At 42.6% G+C, this 19735-nt stretch overlaps 1 protein-coding gene across 5 annotated transcripts in view; it reads right to left on the reverse strand.

The window, feature by feature from the left end:
• TAOK1 (TAO kinase 1) overlaps positions 1-19735 on the reverse strand; it is a 71967-nt gene that overhangs the window by 9806 nt on the left and 42426 nt on the right. For all 5 annotated transcript variants that reach the window (XM_083806475.1, XM_083806479.1, XM_083806477.1 and 2 more), the window contains 11 exons: positions 17761-17854; positions 16261-16342; positions 14097-14264; positions 13001-13204; positions 11634-11768; positions 10816-11052; positions 9916-10044; positions 8216-8419; positions 7506-7745; positions 3661-3873; positions 2402-2584 (listed from right to left, as the gene is read on the reverse strand). In XM_083806475.1, coding sequence (XP_083662601.1) covers positions 2402-2584; positions 3661-3873; positions 7506-7745; positions 8216-8419; positions 9916-10044; positions 10816-11052; positions 11634-11768; positions 13001-13204; positions 14097-14264; positions 16261-16342; positions 17761-17854 — 1889 coding nt within the window. The remainder of the gene's footprint in view (positions 1-2401; positions 2585-3660; positions 3874-7505; positions 7746-8215; positions 8420-9915; positions 10045-10815; positions 11053-11633; positions 11769-13000; positions 13205-14096; positions 14265-16260; positions 16343-17760; positions 17855-19735) is intronic.

Raw genomic sequence — 19735 nt, forward strand, 5'->3', positions numbered from 1 at the left:
CCAACGCACCGCATTAAAATGACATCACTTAGAAACGACCTCAGGACTGAAGATGAGGTGTTTGAGGCAGATGTGAAGGAAATGAGTAAATCTAAAGTCTTTTAAAGACACTCTCGGGCCACGCTTGTTCTTGGTGCAATACAAACAACATTACACCTCAGTCACTGGCACTTACAGACTGCGCATGGATGGGGCTGGCTACCTTCCCCTTAGCCTGAGTCAGACATTTACGCTCTGTTGAGTTACTGTGGTGATGGGCACCACCAAAACCAGAGAGCACTGCGCTGAGAAGGAAGCAGAACCCTATGCACATGCCAACTTCTGGAAGCTGGTTTACTGTTGAACATCAGGGACTGACTTTGCCACAGGCTAGGTATGTAATTGTGCACGTGAATTCAGACATTCGACTTGTGCACACACCTTCCCTCTCCCTGGCTGCCAGACAGCCTCAGTTAGCACATGCACACAAATCCCAGGTGACACTGCTGAGCAACCCACACCAGAACACTCACAACTCCTACAAAGTCAGACCACCCCTCAGTGTAAGGAATATTCCTGCAAAAGGAGGGTGCGTCTACCTTTGCACCCAGGTGTTTTTCCTTGAGCTGCCAGTAAGTAATTGCAATCCCAGCAAGAAAGTCTCACCATCGGTCCACAGCTTCGTGTACAGCAATGCACCGTCATTGCATATATTGCTAAATAAAGGCTCCCTCCTATGGAAGTTGATGGACCATCTTATTTTATTTTATTTTTTATTTTTATTTTTTTTGCTATTTTAAGGTAAGTAGTCACACAGGGACATACAGGGCACATAAAAAAGGAAAAAATATCTTAGAACTTATTGCTATTGTTTCCTTTTCTCCTCTATACTATAACATTACTAAGCTTCCTATCCCCATTACCAATGCCAAATGATTTGCATGGGCCTTTTATGCACAGACTTTGATCCTCATCCACACTGAAAGGCTTGTACAACATTAGTATTGGTTGCTGTGCGTTTCCATAAGTCACTGGCCTCCGTTCAGCTTTTGGCGTAACATTATGCGCAGTGCAATATCTGCTGATCCCCCACACAAAGAGCGATGACCAGCAGCAGGCTTGCTATGTCACACTTCTTCCCAGAGCTCCTGTCAGGTCACACCGCCAGAGGGCAATGCACACCCAGCCTGGTTACACACTTAAGTGCAGGGCTGTGACAGGAGCTGGATGGGAGCAGAAGGACTAGCGATGGAATTTAAAGACAGCTATTCCACGCGTGGGTGCCACACGGGAACTCTGCTTTCACAAATTCAGTTACTTCCAGAGATTCAACTACTTGCAGGAGACCAAAGCACAGCAGGCCCATGCTGTGCTCTTGGACATGCTTCCTCTGCTGGCCATGAGGTGGAGCAGTTTTATTCCAACGAGGGCCCTCTACCAGCCAAGCATCCATCTGTTAGCCTCTGGGAGAAGTGTGAAGAACCTCGAGGCCACAGAGTAATTGCTGTAATTTAATAATCGCCGAGCAGCAGCAAAGTTTGGAACTGCTGTGTGAATGGTGACAGCTGGCACCCACAGAGCAAATCAAAAACGGAAAAAAACTGCAGGAGGAAGGCTGTGCATTTCCTTTCACTGACTGGTGCACTAACTACCCTTCTGGTTTGCATAGGCCCCTCGCACACATTTCTATAAACACCATGTTTCTGGCACTGCACAGAAAATCATGCTTCAACAAGGACTCCCTTAACACATATAACAGCCAATTCAAGTTGAAACCTAGGGAGCAGCAGTTTGCCCATGCTTGTGGCTCTGGCTACTGCAGTTTGCTAAGGGCAACACTGCTGACAGCAGTATTTCTGTAACAAGTGTCATTTCATAAGGAACTGCAGCTGGGTCTCCACACACTGACAAATGGAGCAGAGCTACAGCAAAATAAACAAACATATTACCATAAAACACAGAGTCTCAAATCCCAAGTCCATCTAATACATTTTAACCCGTCCCCCTGCCACCTTTTTGCCCCCCTAAATTGCTTGTACCATGCAAACTTCAAGGCAAAACCAAAAAACTTCGTGTTAGGTTGTTTTATCTGTTCTCTTATGAATTGGGGACATTAATTTGCAGCTCAGAGACAGAATGAAGAGTTTGCTTTCCTTTCTGTGCAGAGAGGCGTGACTGCCTCCGGCTCTGGCATGCTTCAAGCAGTTCTATCCCAGCCAGAAGCTGCTTACATAGGATGGCTGAGCTGGCAAAGTTTAGCCTGCGTGTCACTGAGCTACCATCCCAGAAAGGCGAATATCCAAATGATCTATGTTACTGTATACAGCAACGTAAAAGCAATTTCTCTCTATATTGGTAGGTACAGTGCAATTTAAGATCTGAAATATGGAGTGTGCTAATGATGCTCGCATGCTCGTTTTACCTTCTGCTCAAGGAGGGCCCGACGGAGGGATACCCTCTGTTCAAGATCACGCAGCTCCCGATCATGCTGGGCTTCTGCCTGCATCTTGATTTTACTCTGATATGCATTCAGCAGCTCCAATTCTTGCTGCAGCTGCATCTTCAAAACCTGGCACTCTGCTTCCTGTGCTTCATCCAAACGCAGCTGGGAAAGGCAGACAATAGAGATGTTTCACTATGGGGTAACCACTCATGACACTCTCGGGGAGGACTGCGGGGAGAGGGAGAGAATGGGATGGGACTTTGTTTTCTTAGCAATACAATTGGTCTTTATTGTACTTAGTTTAACTGAACAGAGAACCTATAGTGACAAAGACTGGTGACTGTGAGCCCACAGTGCTGATGCAAGTGACGCTGATGAGCAGTGGCGCCTCAGGAACCACGATCCATGCTGCAGAGAGCAGACTGCTGGAGGTGCTAATATCCACAGCTGTCCTTTTTGCTAGAGGCAAAGAAAAGGTCGCCTGCTCTGTTCAACTGGATTAACCAATTTCCCGTGAGCAGGAGACTTAAGTTCATATCCCTGTCAATTCATGACTTAGGGCAAAAGAATAAAATTACACAAACCTAAAAGCAATACAATACTGAACTTTTCACTTCTGATACATAAATTAGGCCAGCTACCCTGCCTCACAGTGTCAAATTTGTGCAGAGTGATAAGCAGGATGCAATATGCAAGAAGTGCAAAGAAAACTGCACATTCAGTTGTAGCAAGGACTCAAAGAGTTGCTCAGGTGGTCATTCTTGTGAAGGTTCTGTAAACCCTTCTTAAACACTTTTAATGCTTTTTTTCAGGTTTAAAGTCAAACCTCTGCACTCCTCCATGACTCACTGAGCATCTTCCACCAGTGGGACATGCTTTGGCTGGTATCACCGACAAATCAAAACCTAAACGACTTATGACAGCAAGTTGCACATGATTTAATGATGCTCTAACAGAGACATTCACGCTGTCAGACTTCATGCAAAAGCAGACCTTTAGCCACACGGATGCATCACTTTGCATCTCTGCAAGAGCAGCTTCAGCTCCAACCTGTCTGATGGCAGTAATACCTCTTTCCTCTGTATTTGAATTCAGCTTTTTAAATACAGAGGAACGACTGCGCAGGGTATGGCATGTGTAGCAAGGAAGCAGATAGCCTGCTGTCAGGATACAGATCGGTTAAAATGCTAACATCCCTCTTTGGCTGAGGAACCGTGGGTCCCTCGGAGGCGACTCACAGCTTGTGTAGAGAGCATTTCATTAATGCTGTGATCATACTGCTCAGCCAGGATAGCCAGCTTCCGGGTCTGCTCCTCCTTGAGCCGTTTGAGGACAGCTTTATGTTCACTCTTTGGCGTGGTCTCCAGCAGATGGTTTCTCAGTGCTTTGTACTGTCTGGTTTGGATCTTGCATGTATCCTGAAACTGCTTCTTTATCTGTAGTTCTTTTGACTGGAAAGATGGAGGGGACACAAACAAAAGAAAAAAAAAACAGCATGTTTCAAATGGGAGAAATATCCATTCAAATGGATATTTAGGATTACATTAAGGATATGAGTTCAAGAATACACAAATGTATATTAACATCTACAGTGCAAGGAGGGAAGCAAAATATACAAGAGGCAATGACTACTGCTGCAGCTGCTTTGACACTGCCACTGTGCAAAACAATTACAATAGAGACACTTTTATAACAAAGCTCCAGCCTAAATACAGCTGTCTCCGCACAAAGAGCCTCACATTTGTCACTGGACTGGATCCAGTGCTGGGTGTTGCTTTTCAAGAAGAGTTCTTGAGGGACAGGACTAATACTAATTAGCACCAAAAGCCATACTTGCACATGACCGTGCTTGTATGGCACATATATATGAACAGCACTTAATGTTATGAGAAGAAGCAGATCTGGTGCATGGGAAGGGACAGGGAAAAAGAGCAACACTTTTTCTGTTGAGGGTTTGATGAAGGTAAGATATGTTTAACTCTTAACTTTAAGAGTCTGGTTTTCATAAAGATAAGCAAAAATGGTTGGGAAAGGTTTGACACTTGAAGATGAATACCACAAGCAACACTGGTATGGTGCCAGTCTAGCAAACAAAACAATTCCCCAGTCCCAACAGAGGCTTACTGGAGATCGAGCTTTCTTTTTGCACTTGCTGCATCTCAGTACTGTGCAGAGACATAACTTTGGTATTGCACACAGGGCCGGGAGACATCAATCTCGGAAAAGGTATCTGGGCCCGACTTTGCTGTACAACCTTGGATAAATTATTTCTTTCTTTCACCTCCCTTACCTGCCTCCAGAGCAGCTTGTAAGGGATAACACCTGCCAAATGTTTTAAGGCCCTGAAAAGGAAGGTGTTGTGGAACCTTTTTACGGGAGGACTGGCTGGGATACTTATAACAAAACCCGACCAAATCCAGAAGTGATGAGTGACAGCGGTTAACTGACAGACAGTCAAGTTGGTTTTTTTCTTACCATGGAGAACAACACACAAAACCAAACAATGAAACAGAACAAACCACACCAGCACAGTCAATACAGTCTGGTCCATTCACACCGTCAGCCACCATGGTCACATCCTGATGCACTTGGAGCAGGAATAGAGCATAGGAGCGGATTTCTGTCCCTGGAATAGGTTGGGAGAGCCCTGGGACCTAACCAGCAATGCAGATATATGCGCATGTCTCCCGTCAGCTCCTCCGCTGACTGCTCCTGGCACTAGCTCCAGGCTCAGCAGGGCAGGCGATGAGCACAGCACTTGGAGCTACCTACAAAGACCCGGTGGGATCAGACAATGCATCCAGCCCAATTTAGCCATCAACAAGTTTTGTTGCATAAACCAACAATTCCACCTTGCCAACCTGATGCAGAAAACGGGACAGAGATGGGTTTTATTCAAACAAATCGATCACGGAGAGGAAGACATCGCTTTTACCAATTCTAAATTCACAGTACGTTATTTCCCACCAGGAAACCTCGTAAGGTGGTTTCTCCCTGCCCCTAAGAGAAACGTCTGCAGGTTACACGTTCCCATCAAGGACCTGGTCCCAGCAGACCATCAGCAATCTATTTTGTCCTCACTTTCTGCGAAGTTTCACTTGGACACCAGCCTGTTTACTGCCTTCCAACCCGAGGTCTTCAACAACAGGAAACAGAAGGGAGGGGTAAGGTTTCCAGTCAGACTTCTGACAAGATCATTTTGACCTAGTATTGTGAAACACCAGCAAGAGGCTATTTGCATCACAATTAAAACGCTCAAAATAATAACAGAGCAGTTTCTACTGAATTCTAGTTACCAGTCCTTCTGGTGCCGTAACAGCAGCGACAGACACTGACCGTTAAAAAAACTGTTTTCAGGACAAAAGCCTTCACGAAATAACAAAGGAAAAGCCTGAGATGTGCCCTCCAGGGAAAACATGGCTGGAGAGAGAAACTGAACAAACAGTCAAATTATCTAGGCAAATAAGAATACTCGCCTGCATTAGAAGCAAGAGAATGAGTTAATTCTAGGAAACAGCCTCAATAAATGGGGGATTGTACTACAAACCGAACAATTGTCCAGCAGGCTGCGTTATTAGCGCTGTGTGCATGCAAAGGTGCTGGATTGACAGCTCAAGCCTGAAATCCTTCACTAATCGCAGAACAGCCATGCAAGGCACAGTGCAAGCTTTCCGTGCCCGCTGCCAAAACGCTCCAGCCCTGTCCTCACTGCAGAAGGGACGGGGTTGGGTGGTCTGCAGAGGTGAGAGGGCAGCTAAGCCTCTACAGACCTCCGATTCTGCTGTCCCCACTGCCAGCAAGGAGCGCAAAGGGACGTGCTGCCCACTCGTGTTTGCGCCGCATCACCTTGGGGAGGCAGAACTCATTCATGCTAATCTCCGAAGGATCAACCTAATGCAGCTGCTTCAGTTTTATTCAGCTCAGAGTGCGGCGCAGCTTCCCTGTGAAGTCATCAGCTATTTATACTTTATATCCTTGGAGATTCTCAACAGTGATCAGATGGTCCCTTGTACTCACAAGCTAGGTTTTCACTATTAAATATTATTCTAATATTGACAAATAACATTCTTTTTCTTGCTGAAGTTCTCATTTCAAGCTGTTTTGTTTTCTTCTCTGCAAGAAGATGACGTGCAGTTGGTGCAAACTAAGTCAGATGTGAAATATCACAAAGCAGGAAGACCCAGAACAACAAAGATCTCATGTTCAGTATGCCATCACTCATTTTGTTACTGGCACAGCTGAACACTGGGTGGAGAGCAGTCTGCCTCCTCAAAGGAAATGTACCAGGCAGCTATGTGGAAGCCTTACACTCCATTCTTAGACGCTTCAGAATAAACCACTGGACTTCTTTGGATGAAGTGAGGGTTTGCAATGAAAACAAGAGCCTCAATTACAGAGGCCCTATAGTTTTGGTCAGCCACTGCAGTTACAAGAAACCCATGAGAGCACATCATGGCAAAGGTCAGTGCTAGGAGCTTCCTGAGGACACTGCAGTTGGCCGGTATCTTTCTCTCTTCCCCACACTTGCTAACATACCAGCTTCAATATAAAAGACATCAACAAGGTGTGCAAGCCAAGACTGATAGTGCATTTCACTTTTTTTTTTAAATGACACAGCTTCATTACAGAAAAGTAGATTCTCTTCTTGTGTATGCGAGGAGAAGAGGATCAGAACACAGCGTAGGAAGAAGGGGGGGGGGGAAATGGCACTGAAAAGATTAAACAGATTTTAACCTACCACAAAAAGGAAGACTCTTTGCTGGGAATAACAGCTTTTCAAACAAAATGAGGGAACAGTGCTGTTACAGCCTGCCTACAACGCACTGCAACCCTGGTCACCATTGCTATGGTTCGTACGTATGGTGCTTGCAGACACCTGGTGCGGTCACACAACTTGACAAACAAGGTACTTTTATAACAAGATATTCACTGTCAAATTAGACACCTCTTCAAATTAACAAGCGTCAAAATACCCTGGGCTCACATACACTGCGAACGAGAAGCGAGCTGCAACGTACCACTTCTCCACCACCACCAGCCCATTCCCGCAGCTGACGCCCAGCAGCCCTACACCGCGTCATACCTTCAGGCTCTTGGGCTGCTGCCGGACCTCCATGACGTGCTTACGCCTCAGCTCCCGCTCCCGGCGCTTGTTGTACTCCAGCTGGTTGGTGAGCTCGGTCTGGTGCTGGAGTCGGATCAGCTCACAGCGCATCTTCTGGATGGTGCTGAGATGGCGGAACTCCAGCTCCTGCATGGACTCGTGCTGACGCAGCAGCATGGCGTGCTCCAGGTCCTTCTGGGTCTGCCTTTTGTTTAACTCCTACCAGGACGACAAAGGGAATTATTAGCTTCTTTGAGAATGTAAATCTCAAAGTACAACATGACATTTCACTCTGTTCACAAGGGCATTTCTCTCCTTCCAAGACATTTGAGGACAAAGCAGGGTTTCTACATCTTATCAGAAGTACACTACCGGTAATTTTTCCTTCCTCATTTCACTTTTCTTCTTCCTGTTCTAGATGCAAAACAGGTTTCACAGTAAGCACTTTCTAGAAAGGACCTTAATTGTTGCATCTGCGACTTTTTGGACCTAACAATTCTCTCGAAATAGGAGACTAATCTGAACATTTGACTCTTAATGATTTGAAAAAATACCAAACCATTATTTTACTAAAATATTTTAGATTGGTAAATTAATACTTCGGTGAGACTGCAGTTGGATGGCAGGTGCTCTGAGAGACACATTTCATACAGATGGTTCCAGAGCCCCATCTCTGCCTATTCCCTTACCTCCCGAACCAGGTCCTGCTCCAGATTATGGCGGCCGAGGAGCATCCGTCTCTTAAAACGGCGACACTCCAGCTCCAAGTACTGTCTCTGACGCCTCAGTAAGTTGGCTTCTTCCTCTGCCTGGAAATGCTGGATGTTTTCCTTCTGCTTGGAGAGCCACTCCTGCTTCTCCTTCTTTGGAGTGCTCTGGTTTTCATTCAGCTCCTGATAAGAGTAAGGTAATTAATTGTGGAATAGTAGCTCTTCGGCCTTGAACAGCTGGGTGGACCTGCCTAATAAACCATGCTGCAGACAAAGCCATTCCACATGGTCTTCTCACGTTCATTATGATCTAAGCCTCTGCAAAACGCATCATATCGCATATCCAAAGGAACACCAGGAGACAATTCATAGCTGCCTTTTGTTTTGTTTTTGCATTGGCCCTTTTAATGTGTCAAAATCGGGTTCATGTCTGCAGTTCCCAGACATATATATTACCTCAAAACATAAAAATGATGGCTTGCCATGGAAAATAAAGGCACTTGGAGGTCCTGCCATAGTGCCTGATGCTTGACACGTTTCTACACGGTCCCAAAGGAGTGAGATGAGAAGAAAACTGTTGTCACCCTATCTCATTTACAAACACTGCTCGCACCGATCTCCAGTCACACGAAGCACAACAGAAGATTCTTGCACCTTCCTTGGTCAAAACACATACACGTTTTGTAAGGAACTCATTATGGCGGGACCACTCACTAAGATTCCATAACTTACAAAAACAATAAAAAGAAGTGCACAGGTGAAACTTAAGGCCACAGTTTCCACATTTGTAATAGATACACAGCATGAGGCATCTGTCACAAAAGAATCTGCTTACTTGAACTGCATGCTAGAGGTACCATACAGTTACTAGACTTGTGATACATTTCACCTTAAGCATGAGACAGAATTCCTCTGTATATCAGTGGGTTTTGCTACACTGTGATCTACTGCCTGCCCAGGAGAAGATTCCGTGTTTTTATAAAAAGCCCATGCTACTATAGTTTTGTTAAATCTTTCATGGCTTTACTGCTCTTTGGCCTTTTTCTCCCAGGAAATGTCTATGTTTGGGAATATTCTCCTTTGGGGAAAGTTCCAAGGCTGCGTCACACAAGTTGATGGTTGAGCTCTAAATGGTTCTTTCAAAAAAATTATTTATAGTGCTTACACTTTCAGCCACTCCATAAAAAGAATCAGGAAGTTTGATTCTACAGTTTCTCTGCATTTCACAAAGGTCATGGTTTTCACGACAATACAGTGATTACTGAACTATTAGACTGCTTTCTCCATTAAAATTAAGTGTTTTCACAGATATTTGCCTTTAAACATAATCTGCAGGTCACCTTTACTGCTCTGTTTTCTTCATGCTGCAGAAATATCATTTTAGTGATGAAAACTTCACTAACTGCTGCAGTGCACATTCAATATCTGCAGCAACCAGGTATGAGAAAAATGCTCATAACCTTCCTTAAACTTTGTTTTTTCAACCCTCTTACTCTAAGGTCAAAGACATGAGACAAATACGGTACATACAAGACTTTGTCCATGAAATGCAGAACTTGCTGCAGTCCACCAAAAGATTTCTTGCTCACATTGGCCCTCTTATTTCCAACCATTCACCACTCTCACACTGTACCATACACTGTACTATTGGTTCACATTCCTCATTACAGATGGGTTACCTCTTTCAGCTGCTCCTTACGGAGTTTGTATTCTCTCTTCTGGGACTCCAGGAAACTGTTCAATTCTTTTTTCTGTTGGGCCTGAATATGCTGTTGAAACTTTTTTTCTTCGTTGGCCATCACTTTAGCCTACAGCAAATCCAGAAGCAGATCAGTTTCTGAGGCCTAATCAATTGTAGCTTATGTTCCATTTTAGCCCCAAGACCTGGAACTCATGGTACAACAACAACAATACTCACCATGACTCTGAAAAAGCACAAGCCTGAGGAGTTTGCCCTCAACCTCTTCTTATTCCCCCCCACCCCAACAATGCACCAGCAGGAGTCCTTTTTCAGCGCTTCATTTTCTCAATCCTACTGTTCAGCTATTCTTTCCTAACAAAGTCAACACTTTACGACCAGCTATATCCTTAGCCCTCCACCAAGAGATCTAAGATGAACAAATAATCAATAATAATCTCTGTAGGTGGCACCACTTCATTATAAATTATTTAAAAGCATAAAAACCCCCATATCCACAAGCAACTAGACAGTGAGCCTTTAAGCACAGCTGGCACATTTCTCTGCAGGCTCATCTGCCTCCGTAACACTCAATAGCAGTCAGTTATTGACAGCATATACAAGGCAAAAGAAAGGAAAACCCTTACAGTAGTTTTTCTGGGGTCAGCATACTAACATTTAGTATAACGCACTGTGATGAAGGACATACCTTTCCTCTAGTTACATAAACCCCTTAGTGTAAGGAGGTGCTGTATTAGCCTTTTTCTAATTAGCAATTTGCTTGGCTCCTGAAAACAGACATGTAAGAGACTACAATGTCATCTGTTCATCAGTGAGGGGAAGTGGACAATTCAATGTAATTAACAAATACAGACTAGTCCGTTAAACTGTAATCTCCTACCTCCTTCTCCATGGCTGCTTGGTGCTTTTTAATTAGCTTTTCCATTTCTGCAGCAAAATTGTTACGCTGTGTTTCAAGATCTTTGTCCAACCTGAGGCGATGCTCGTCCATCTCTGCCTTCAGTTTATTCTCTAATGCCATCAGTTGTTTCTGGTGTTGCCGTCTCATACGTTTATAGCCAGACATCTGCTCTCGGAGTTCAGAGTCTTGTTCATGTTCCTGCATTTGCCTTGTCACCTAGGAAGATAACCACATCGGGGCAGAGTAAGTTAATGCTGCTTCATCTGCTTTTCAGCAGTCTTCAGACCACAAAAGAAAACTATTCAGTAAAGAAATGTAATTTTGTTGTAAAGAAAAGCACACCTCCTCATGGCAGTAGAGCAGATTAAAAACTGAATTCTGCTGTAGATGATAAGCTCACATGGGATCCAGCAGAAAAACTGTACAATTGTTATAAAGCTGGTGCTAAATAATGTCTCTTTAGCCCGATGTAATATGAGTGTGCATATGTACATGCATACACAAATGTACATAATATACATATGAAAATAAAAGCCAGCTTATTATTATAAGCTATTTCCTGCATTCTACTAAGCCTATTGGTTTTATAAATATCTAATATACACAAATTACGTTTGTCCAGGTGTCTCATTTAAGCTTTTATTAACTCACATTAAGCTATTTCAGTGATAATATCTCAGTCAATGAAGATAGCTCATATTCTCATGAAATCATAAAAGCTCTAAGTAGTTTAATAGTGCCGTGTTCAAAGGCATCCCTTCCTCTACAACTTCATCAAAATAAAAAGCTTAACGTACCAGCGATGCTGTGCGTATAGTAGCAAAGTGCTCTCGATTGCGATAATGAGACTTGTGGCGAGATACTTGGGGAGGAGACTGGGGTTCTGATGCCCTTGTTCGAGGATCTGATTCCTCTCTGTAGTTTTCTTCCTCCTTATCAGCAAATATTAACATGAGAGAATAAAAAGAATCACCATTACTAAATATTTTTATTTTGGTTTGATACGAAAAACACTTAAAAGAAAAGAAAGTAAACCCTTTTTACATTCATCAGCTCTGAGGGATCCTCCTGCCAATAGGTTGGACCAAGGAATATATTGCAATGGGAGCTGTGATCTAGGATGTTTAATTTGGAAATTTCATTGTGCAATTTTATTACTAGGAGGAAAATTACTAATTACTGCTGTAAATGAGAAAAATAAATGGAAAACTGAAAACTGAGTTAAATAGTTTACTTCAGCAAAGCATAAAAGCTATAAAGTAGATTATATCAAGTCAGAGAGACAAAAACAACATCTTTGTAACCCTGAAAGACAGAGGATGATTTTCATTACACCCACTACAGGAATACCTCAAAGCAAAATTTAAAATTTGTCATGGTGTATTCCACATTCTTATTTTGAGTTTGTCATTCATCACAGAGCGATTAGTAGTTAGATATGATATACTAATTAACTCCCTGAGGAAATACCTGTGTCTTTGTTGCATATCTGGGCAAAGAACAAAACATTCTAACCACACCTATCATTAGCTAGGGAAACGTTACTGGTTTGAGAAAATGTATGATAACCCCTCCGTAGCAAGAGCAGCACGGTTCAGAGCGACACTCTGCAGTTATCCTTCATCATGCAGAGGGGTAAGGCACTCAAAGGGATTTCACAGCTTGCCATGGCCACAGTGCTGCATTTCTTTTTCTGTGCCTCTTTGCTCATTAACCAAATATTCAAATCAAGTACTGGGAAGTTGGGGGCACCAGGAACAGATTTCAACCACTAGTGTGGGTCTTAAATTTAAGAATTCATTAACTAGGAGGAAAAACAGGGGAGCTCTCGCATCCTTTTGTGCCATGAAGCAGTGCTCTGCAAGGTAAGGGCGTTCACTAAACGGATGTGTTCACAACCTGCCATTCCAAGTCCTCATGATCAAGCAAACAATTTTGAAACAATTCCATTACTAAAATAATTATTACTGAATTAATAGAAATGATTTTTACAGCTACCTTCCAAAGTTCCCAATGCACATTAATGTATTTGGGACACAACATTACGAACTGCCAATAGTGATTTAGAATAGGAAGCACTCAATGGCTTTTTATCATTGTATCAATACAAACCCACTCCCATTTTATATTTTCAAAGTTATCCAGCCAAAAATTCAATGCTTACCGGCTTTAAATGAATGACAGAGCTATTTGACATCACCGTGTGGTCCCCTTCCATCATATCCAGCTCACTCTTATCATCTGAGGCATCTGGAAGACTGTTAACACTACTGCTTTGGCTACTGGCACTGATAGACATACTAGGAATGGACTGATTACTTCCGACGCTGTTCACTGTTCCTGTCCTGCCGACACCATGATCTTGTTCCTAGGAGAAAGGAATTATTAGAAAAACAAAACAAGAAAACTCAAATCCATTACAGCTCTATCTATGGACATTACCAAATTATATGTTCATTCCCTTCCTTTATATAGGTATCTGCCTGCCATGTCATGGCAGTTCCCACCCTCCAGGCATTGTCGTGAAACATTTCTCTTGTGGGATGCTGGGGAGAGAAAGAAGCAACCTTGTCAAGATTAACTGGCTGATGTCAGATTCTTTTCAACAGCGAGCCTGTTAACAAGCTGAACTCTATCTTGAATCAGCACCAGCGTGTCACCAGAAACTGTTCTGACACCAGCATCATCTAAGTAAGTGTTCAGCTGGGACCCCGCACCTTGCACAGTTCCTTTCTGTAGATGAGAGCATTGGACTCTCTGCAATTCAGGGAGTCTGAATTTCCATGTGGTGACTGCAGCAGGCAACCCAAAAAAAGACAAATGATTTCCTGTGCCTTTTTTTTTTTTTTTTAAATCAAGTACAAATTTCTCTGTCTTAAGCCTCAGAAGAACATTCTCTGAGTGTATCCAGAAGACTACCAAGAGCCTGTTACACACAGTCAAAATACGGACTAGCTACAGTTATGAAAAAGTCCTAATAAAGCTCTATAAATGCGCAAAAGAAGGTAAGATTTGCATAACTGGAAGTTAACTGTTCAGGCACGGACAAATGGCACAGCTTCTTCACAGTACTAGCCATCTACCTTGTTTGTCCTTGTATGTGCCTTGAGGTAGGCTTTATTCCAAGTACAGACAGGAAGACAGAGTTTATAGCCAGGTGTGTAAACAGCCTCCATTCATTTTAGCAATATCTGAGCTACAGTTATTTAAATGACATCATCTTTCTCTGGTTCAGTGATGACATCCAAAGTTTCTCTCACCTCCTCCTCCTCCTGTGTTTCAACTGCAGGGCCATTGTGTGCCTCCTGGAAGAGGAGCTTCTTCATTTTACGATACTGCAGGTTGTCCAGTTCTCTCACTGCATCCTTTGTTCTCTGAATCAAGTCTATTAACACTGTTTCAGGCCGCTCCCGAAGAACAAACATGTGCTGCAGAACACACAAATAGGTGAGGGACCTCTCATGCCTCCAGTGCACATATTTTGAGGATGTAACAGTTAGGAAATCTTGTTGGTTTTGTTAGACCTCTTTTCTACACAGGAGGAGAATACCTTGACAGCTTACATTGCCACTATGTTCAGATTTCATGATCCAGACAGATTTCTGAATGATTGTTTTCTGATGGGAGACAACCACCAAAAAATAACGATGTGAAACAAAACAGGGAAAAAAAACAGAAGTGGTATTGCATGTAGTATGAAAACAGGCTCAGTTTAAAATTAGACTTCTTTGGGTGTTGGGTATTTGGAGACATTATCTAGCTGTGTCTCAGTGGGGGAAGAGCAGCAAATAACTAATAACTAATAAATTAAATAATAAATAAATAAGTGCTAAATGTCTTACATTGGTTAACATTGCTAACCAAATGTTGAATAACATATCAGCTAACTCTTGCTATAAAACCATTTTCTTAGTTTAATAAAGCTTGAGAATCAAATATTCAAGCATATAGCTCAGTCATAAAATAGGCTGTGAACTGCACGCTCAGTCCTAAAAGCTTTTTTTATGCTTTTTTTTTTCTTCTTTTTGAGAGATATTCACTGTATTTCACTGCAAAGGTAGCCACATTTTGCTAATAGGTAAAACAAGTCTTCCCTATGTATGTCAGAAGCAGTTTTTCCAGTCTCTAAATGAAATGTGCTGTGCAAGCATGAGTCATTATTAACATCACCACTAGTTTCATTTTGTTCCTTTGGAGGGCTGTATTGCCATTTCCAACATGTCACATTCCCTACCTGTCCCTCTAAAGTGGCATGCAGCTGTTTCAGACTATAGATATGGAAGGAATACATTCACAAACGTTTAATTTCCATCAATGTTCTCTTTAATTGCAGTGCATTGCTCAAAATAAAACCAATCTGCAGAATTCTGAAATGGCAGGACTACACACCCACACCAAAACCTTTACTGGGTAATTGCATTTTACTTTCTGAATGCACCATTTTTAAAGAGGCAAAAGTCCTCAGAACCATCTAAGTAAAAACATGCAAGAAGGTGATGATAAAACCTTCATAAATAGCATCCATTTTCAGTTAATGCAATATTTTGGAAAATGGCTGTTTAGCGGAAACATGGCAGGGATAAAAAATCCCCCAAAACAATGTCACGAGCACTGCAAAGAGAATGACAAGCTAGCAAAATTCTGAATGCCACCTGATGCCACAGAGGAAATCCATCAAAGTCACACTTATAATAAAGCAGCTGTAACACCTAGGTTCTGTGCGAGCTGTGTTCGCTCAGGGAACACGTCAGCGTTTTGCAACCATCTACCACGTTGGTATCCAGTATCTGCAGCATACTGGAGGAAAAATGAAGGAAAAACAAAAAACCAAAACCCTAAGAAATAAAGCAGGAGATAATTTGCAGATGGTTGAGGCATATTCATGTCCAGGTAAAGTATGGGGAAGAAAATCTGCCTTTCTCTGCCCTCTTCCCCCCAGAGATACCATTAGAACAGCCGATCTCAGTCCTACGTGTAAAGCACATAGGTGATGGGAGAGGATAAAAAGCCTTTAGGGGTATATATAGCATAGAATAAAGAGGGAAGTAAAGAAAGGCATTTGTTAACTAATGCATGGCAGCTCTGTCAGGATTAATTATAATCACTGGAAGGATAAACTGAGCTTAAGCAACCGAAACCCTCGACATGTTGACGGTCAGCCAGTGTCACTTGCGTGTTCTCATCATAAGAACAAGGCTGGCATGGAGAATCACCTGGGGAACTGCCCAAGATGCTGCAAAGGGTCAGCACAGCTAGGAATGCCAGCTGATTACACTCCCCAGACCCCGTAGCTCACAGATATGAAGGCTAGCAGGCAGAGCATTGTTAACTGTAACCTAGTACTATCGGTGAGACAGAGAACGGGGCTGTGCCCCATGACGTTCTTACTACCACGTGGAAAACAAAAAGGACAAGCAAGCCAACCTTCAGAAGCTCCTCTGATGTGGGCCTGTCTTGAGGAATCTTCTGGAGGCAAGAATCTACGAAGTTTCGAAAATAATCAGACCTGTGGCAAGGAAAGGGGAAAAAAAAGTCCATCTGAATTAACTACCCAGTTAATTTTGAAAGCTCATTAAGGCATCAAGACATTCACATCTGGGTGCTGCTAGTAAGAAGAGTGGGGAGAAATCAAACAGACCCACCACCTCCTACCACAGCCTCTGACATCCCTAACCAAGCCAAAGCTCACAGCTACCAGTGGGCAGATTCCTGATTCTCAGCTTCCAGAGAACGTTTCAGCTCAAGAACTTAAAAAACACGTGGCAATTCAAGAGCAACAGAAGTTTTGTATAAAAGTAGACACCCACTTATTTCCATGTGAGCATCTAACTTGTCAAATTCTGTGTTGCACAAACTCTTCAAGGCCTAAGCAGAGCTTCTGGCCTGCTCTGCCCACTGTGTGCAGGTGTGTTCCATCCTCAGACTGTATCAACACACCATTCCTGAAATGCCTTCAGACCCGACTTCCACCCTGTTGTGCAATCTGTCACAAGGAAGGCTTAAGGCCATGATTTGTTTAGTAACACCACCTCTTCCCCCATAAGCTAAAATTCCCTATTTCGTCTTTTTTTCCCCTGAACACAAGTTTCCAGAAGAGCATGATTAAACACTGACAATAGCGGTACATCGGCTGTACAGGTTTTCTTTCTTTTTCCATCCCACCCCGCCTCCCCATCACGCAATGTCGGGTTTTGCTACCGCAATTTTTCAGTAAATTAAGTTCTTGCATCTTTTGGTCACAAAAATGCAGAAAATGAGTTGAATGTTTTGTCAAGCACCAGGGTGTGAAATAGCCTAACCAGAAAATCTCTGAAGTAGAAAAAAAAAATCTAAAAATAAGGTACAATGTATTATGTTAGGGGCCTAGGACTACAGCTCAGAAAAACATAATTAGGAAGTTTTTAACTTTTGAAATCAGTTTACTGCTTCAAAAAAGACAGTCATTTGAGTCTGGGAGGCATAAAATGTTGCTACTGTGATTTACTCTTCTGAAGTTTATGCAACAGACACTTGCCACATACAAGCAGTGTCTTCATCTTCCAGAGCAATACTTCAGCAAAACAAGGTTTAGGAATTGACAGTGTGGTTTGTGATTTAAAAAAAAAAAAAAAAAAAAAGAAGGAAAAACACTAAACCCCACATTTTTGGCTAGCCTCTGAGCTTCAAAAGTTTACTGACCCATGTATTTTATTTATTACAGGATCTTGCATTCTTCCAGCAGCTCGTCCTGTTTCTACTACATTCTAGACCCTAAAATGCATATTTAGTAATTGGTCAATTTTGTGTATAGTGTACAGCAAACCTAATAAGAACCTTCCAGCTCACATCTTCCCAACAGGAATCCAGCCATTTCAAGAACTCAGCATGACAAAGCACTCCATTTACAGCAATTCCCTACAACATTCCTCCCTCAGTAATACTCACCATTCATTAGACTGTAGTGTAGGGGATTCATTCTGCGCTATGTGATATAAGGCACTCATTGCGTTCATATTAAACAAAGGAGGCTTCCTTTCCGCTACACACAAAAGAAAATAATTTTTATATAGGGAGATAGTCTCAGGTTTTTTTTGCTCTTTTATATTTTTTAGTTTACATCCCTTTAACAAGAAAACCACATCAGCAGAATCACTGTTGCCTGAACACGGAACCCCAAACCAACCCTACCCTGCAATCAGACAGATATGTTGGCATATGTCCTATACCATCAGTTTCTCCACTGTAGAAGATGAAAGCACTTTGAAGATCAAATGCCTCGTCCTCTCAAGTTTCTAAATTACGTGGTTTATCATAGTTGAGTTCTCTGACTCATTTAAATGCACTAAAATAGGAGTAAGTTAACAGTAAGATCTATACTCAGTGTTTAGCCACTAACATCCTTGGTTTGGTGTCACCCTTCTGCTTTTGTTTGTTTGTTTTGTTTTCAAACAAAACAGCACAACACTAGAGTTGCTAAAAAGCTAATAAATTTTTAATTTTATCAGGACATCACGGCAGTGATGTAGAAAAAGCTGGTTACAACAGCCATCTAATCACACTGAACTGACTAAGCACCCGGGCAGGAAGTCAGTAACAGGCTAACTCTTCATACTATTTTGAGAGTTGCATTCTCTTTGGCTCTTCTCTCTTTCAAGCTTGTGTTACTCTTATAGACTGACACAGCATGAAAACTTAATGAGGAAGGAGATGATCTCACTGTAACAACAAAATTGAAGCTTCATCAGAATGTTTATAGGGTAAACCTATAAAGCTCAGCCTCACTATAAACATTCCAGAGAAGCTGGTCAGGCCATGAGGACATTCCTGCACCAGTGAAAATGCAACAGAAAGCTTTCCTTCCTGGGAAAAAAAAAGGATTAAAAATAGTTTTTTATTCTGCTCTTTAACTCGAATAGTAGCAGTGACCTATGTATCAGAGATCACAGCTATTCGTTGCTGTCAGGGAACAGACTAAGCCCTACGAATTCCTGACAACTGGTAAATTGAGGAATTAAGCCTCAGATGCAGCAATTTACCTTCTCTAAGCTGTCGAATAACCAGTTGTCTCTACTCAGGATCAGACTGATGATCCATTAAACTATTTTAACTGGCTGTTCTCCCTATCTTTTTTCTCCTAACTCACCTGGATAAAGTACAAATCTTCAGGAAACAGTGAAACTGAGACCTCAGTGAGGGCCATTTCTAAGACTAAGCAATAGTTTGAGAAGACTGTGAGATGTCTCATTTTCTTGCCTCCTTCCCGTGCTTAATCAAACCAACACACGAGATAACCACACCGATCCAGCCTATAATACTCTACCATCTTGACCTGGCCTCGCCTCCCACCAAGTTAGAAGCCATACACAAAGCCTAACGCTTCGTATTGCAAAAATGCAGCGTGCAGTAAGGCACCCGGGGGTGTGGTGGCCATGAGCTAACTGCATTCCTGGAGCACTGCAGCCAGCCAAATCTCCTCGGTCCACTCAGAGCAGGATTCTGTCATGGCAGTCACACCCCTTGAACTTGCTTTATATTGGCAACAAAAAATCTCTGCTCTGAAGAAAGAATCTATTTTGCGTCCTGGAAGAAAATGAAGTTGACGGTTTGGAATGCCAGACAGCATTTTTAGCTCAACTGTGCAGTTCACATGGATTAGCGTTTTCCTGAGAGCTCCTGCTGCCCCACCAGGCTGCTCCTCCTGCGTGGTCGCTTTGGAGCACAAGCGATGAGATCTGACAAGGATGGCAGGGCAGCCTCAGGTACAACGAGCAGGAATAAACCTCACCATCCCTGGAACTTACAGCTACGTGCTCCTAAAGAGCTGGGTCCTGACTAACATCTAAGTAGTGCTGTGTTGTGCTTCCATGAGTGTATTTTTGTTCCTAGAAAATATCACGCAGTACATTTAAATAGAATGCCA

Source organism: Anser anser, assembly GCF_964211835.1.
Source record: "Anser anser genome assembly, chromosome: 20".
Classification (NCBI taxonomy): Eukaryota; Metazoa; Chordata; class Aves; order Anseriformes; family Anatidae; genus Anser; species Anser anser.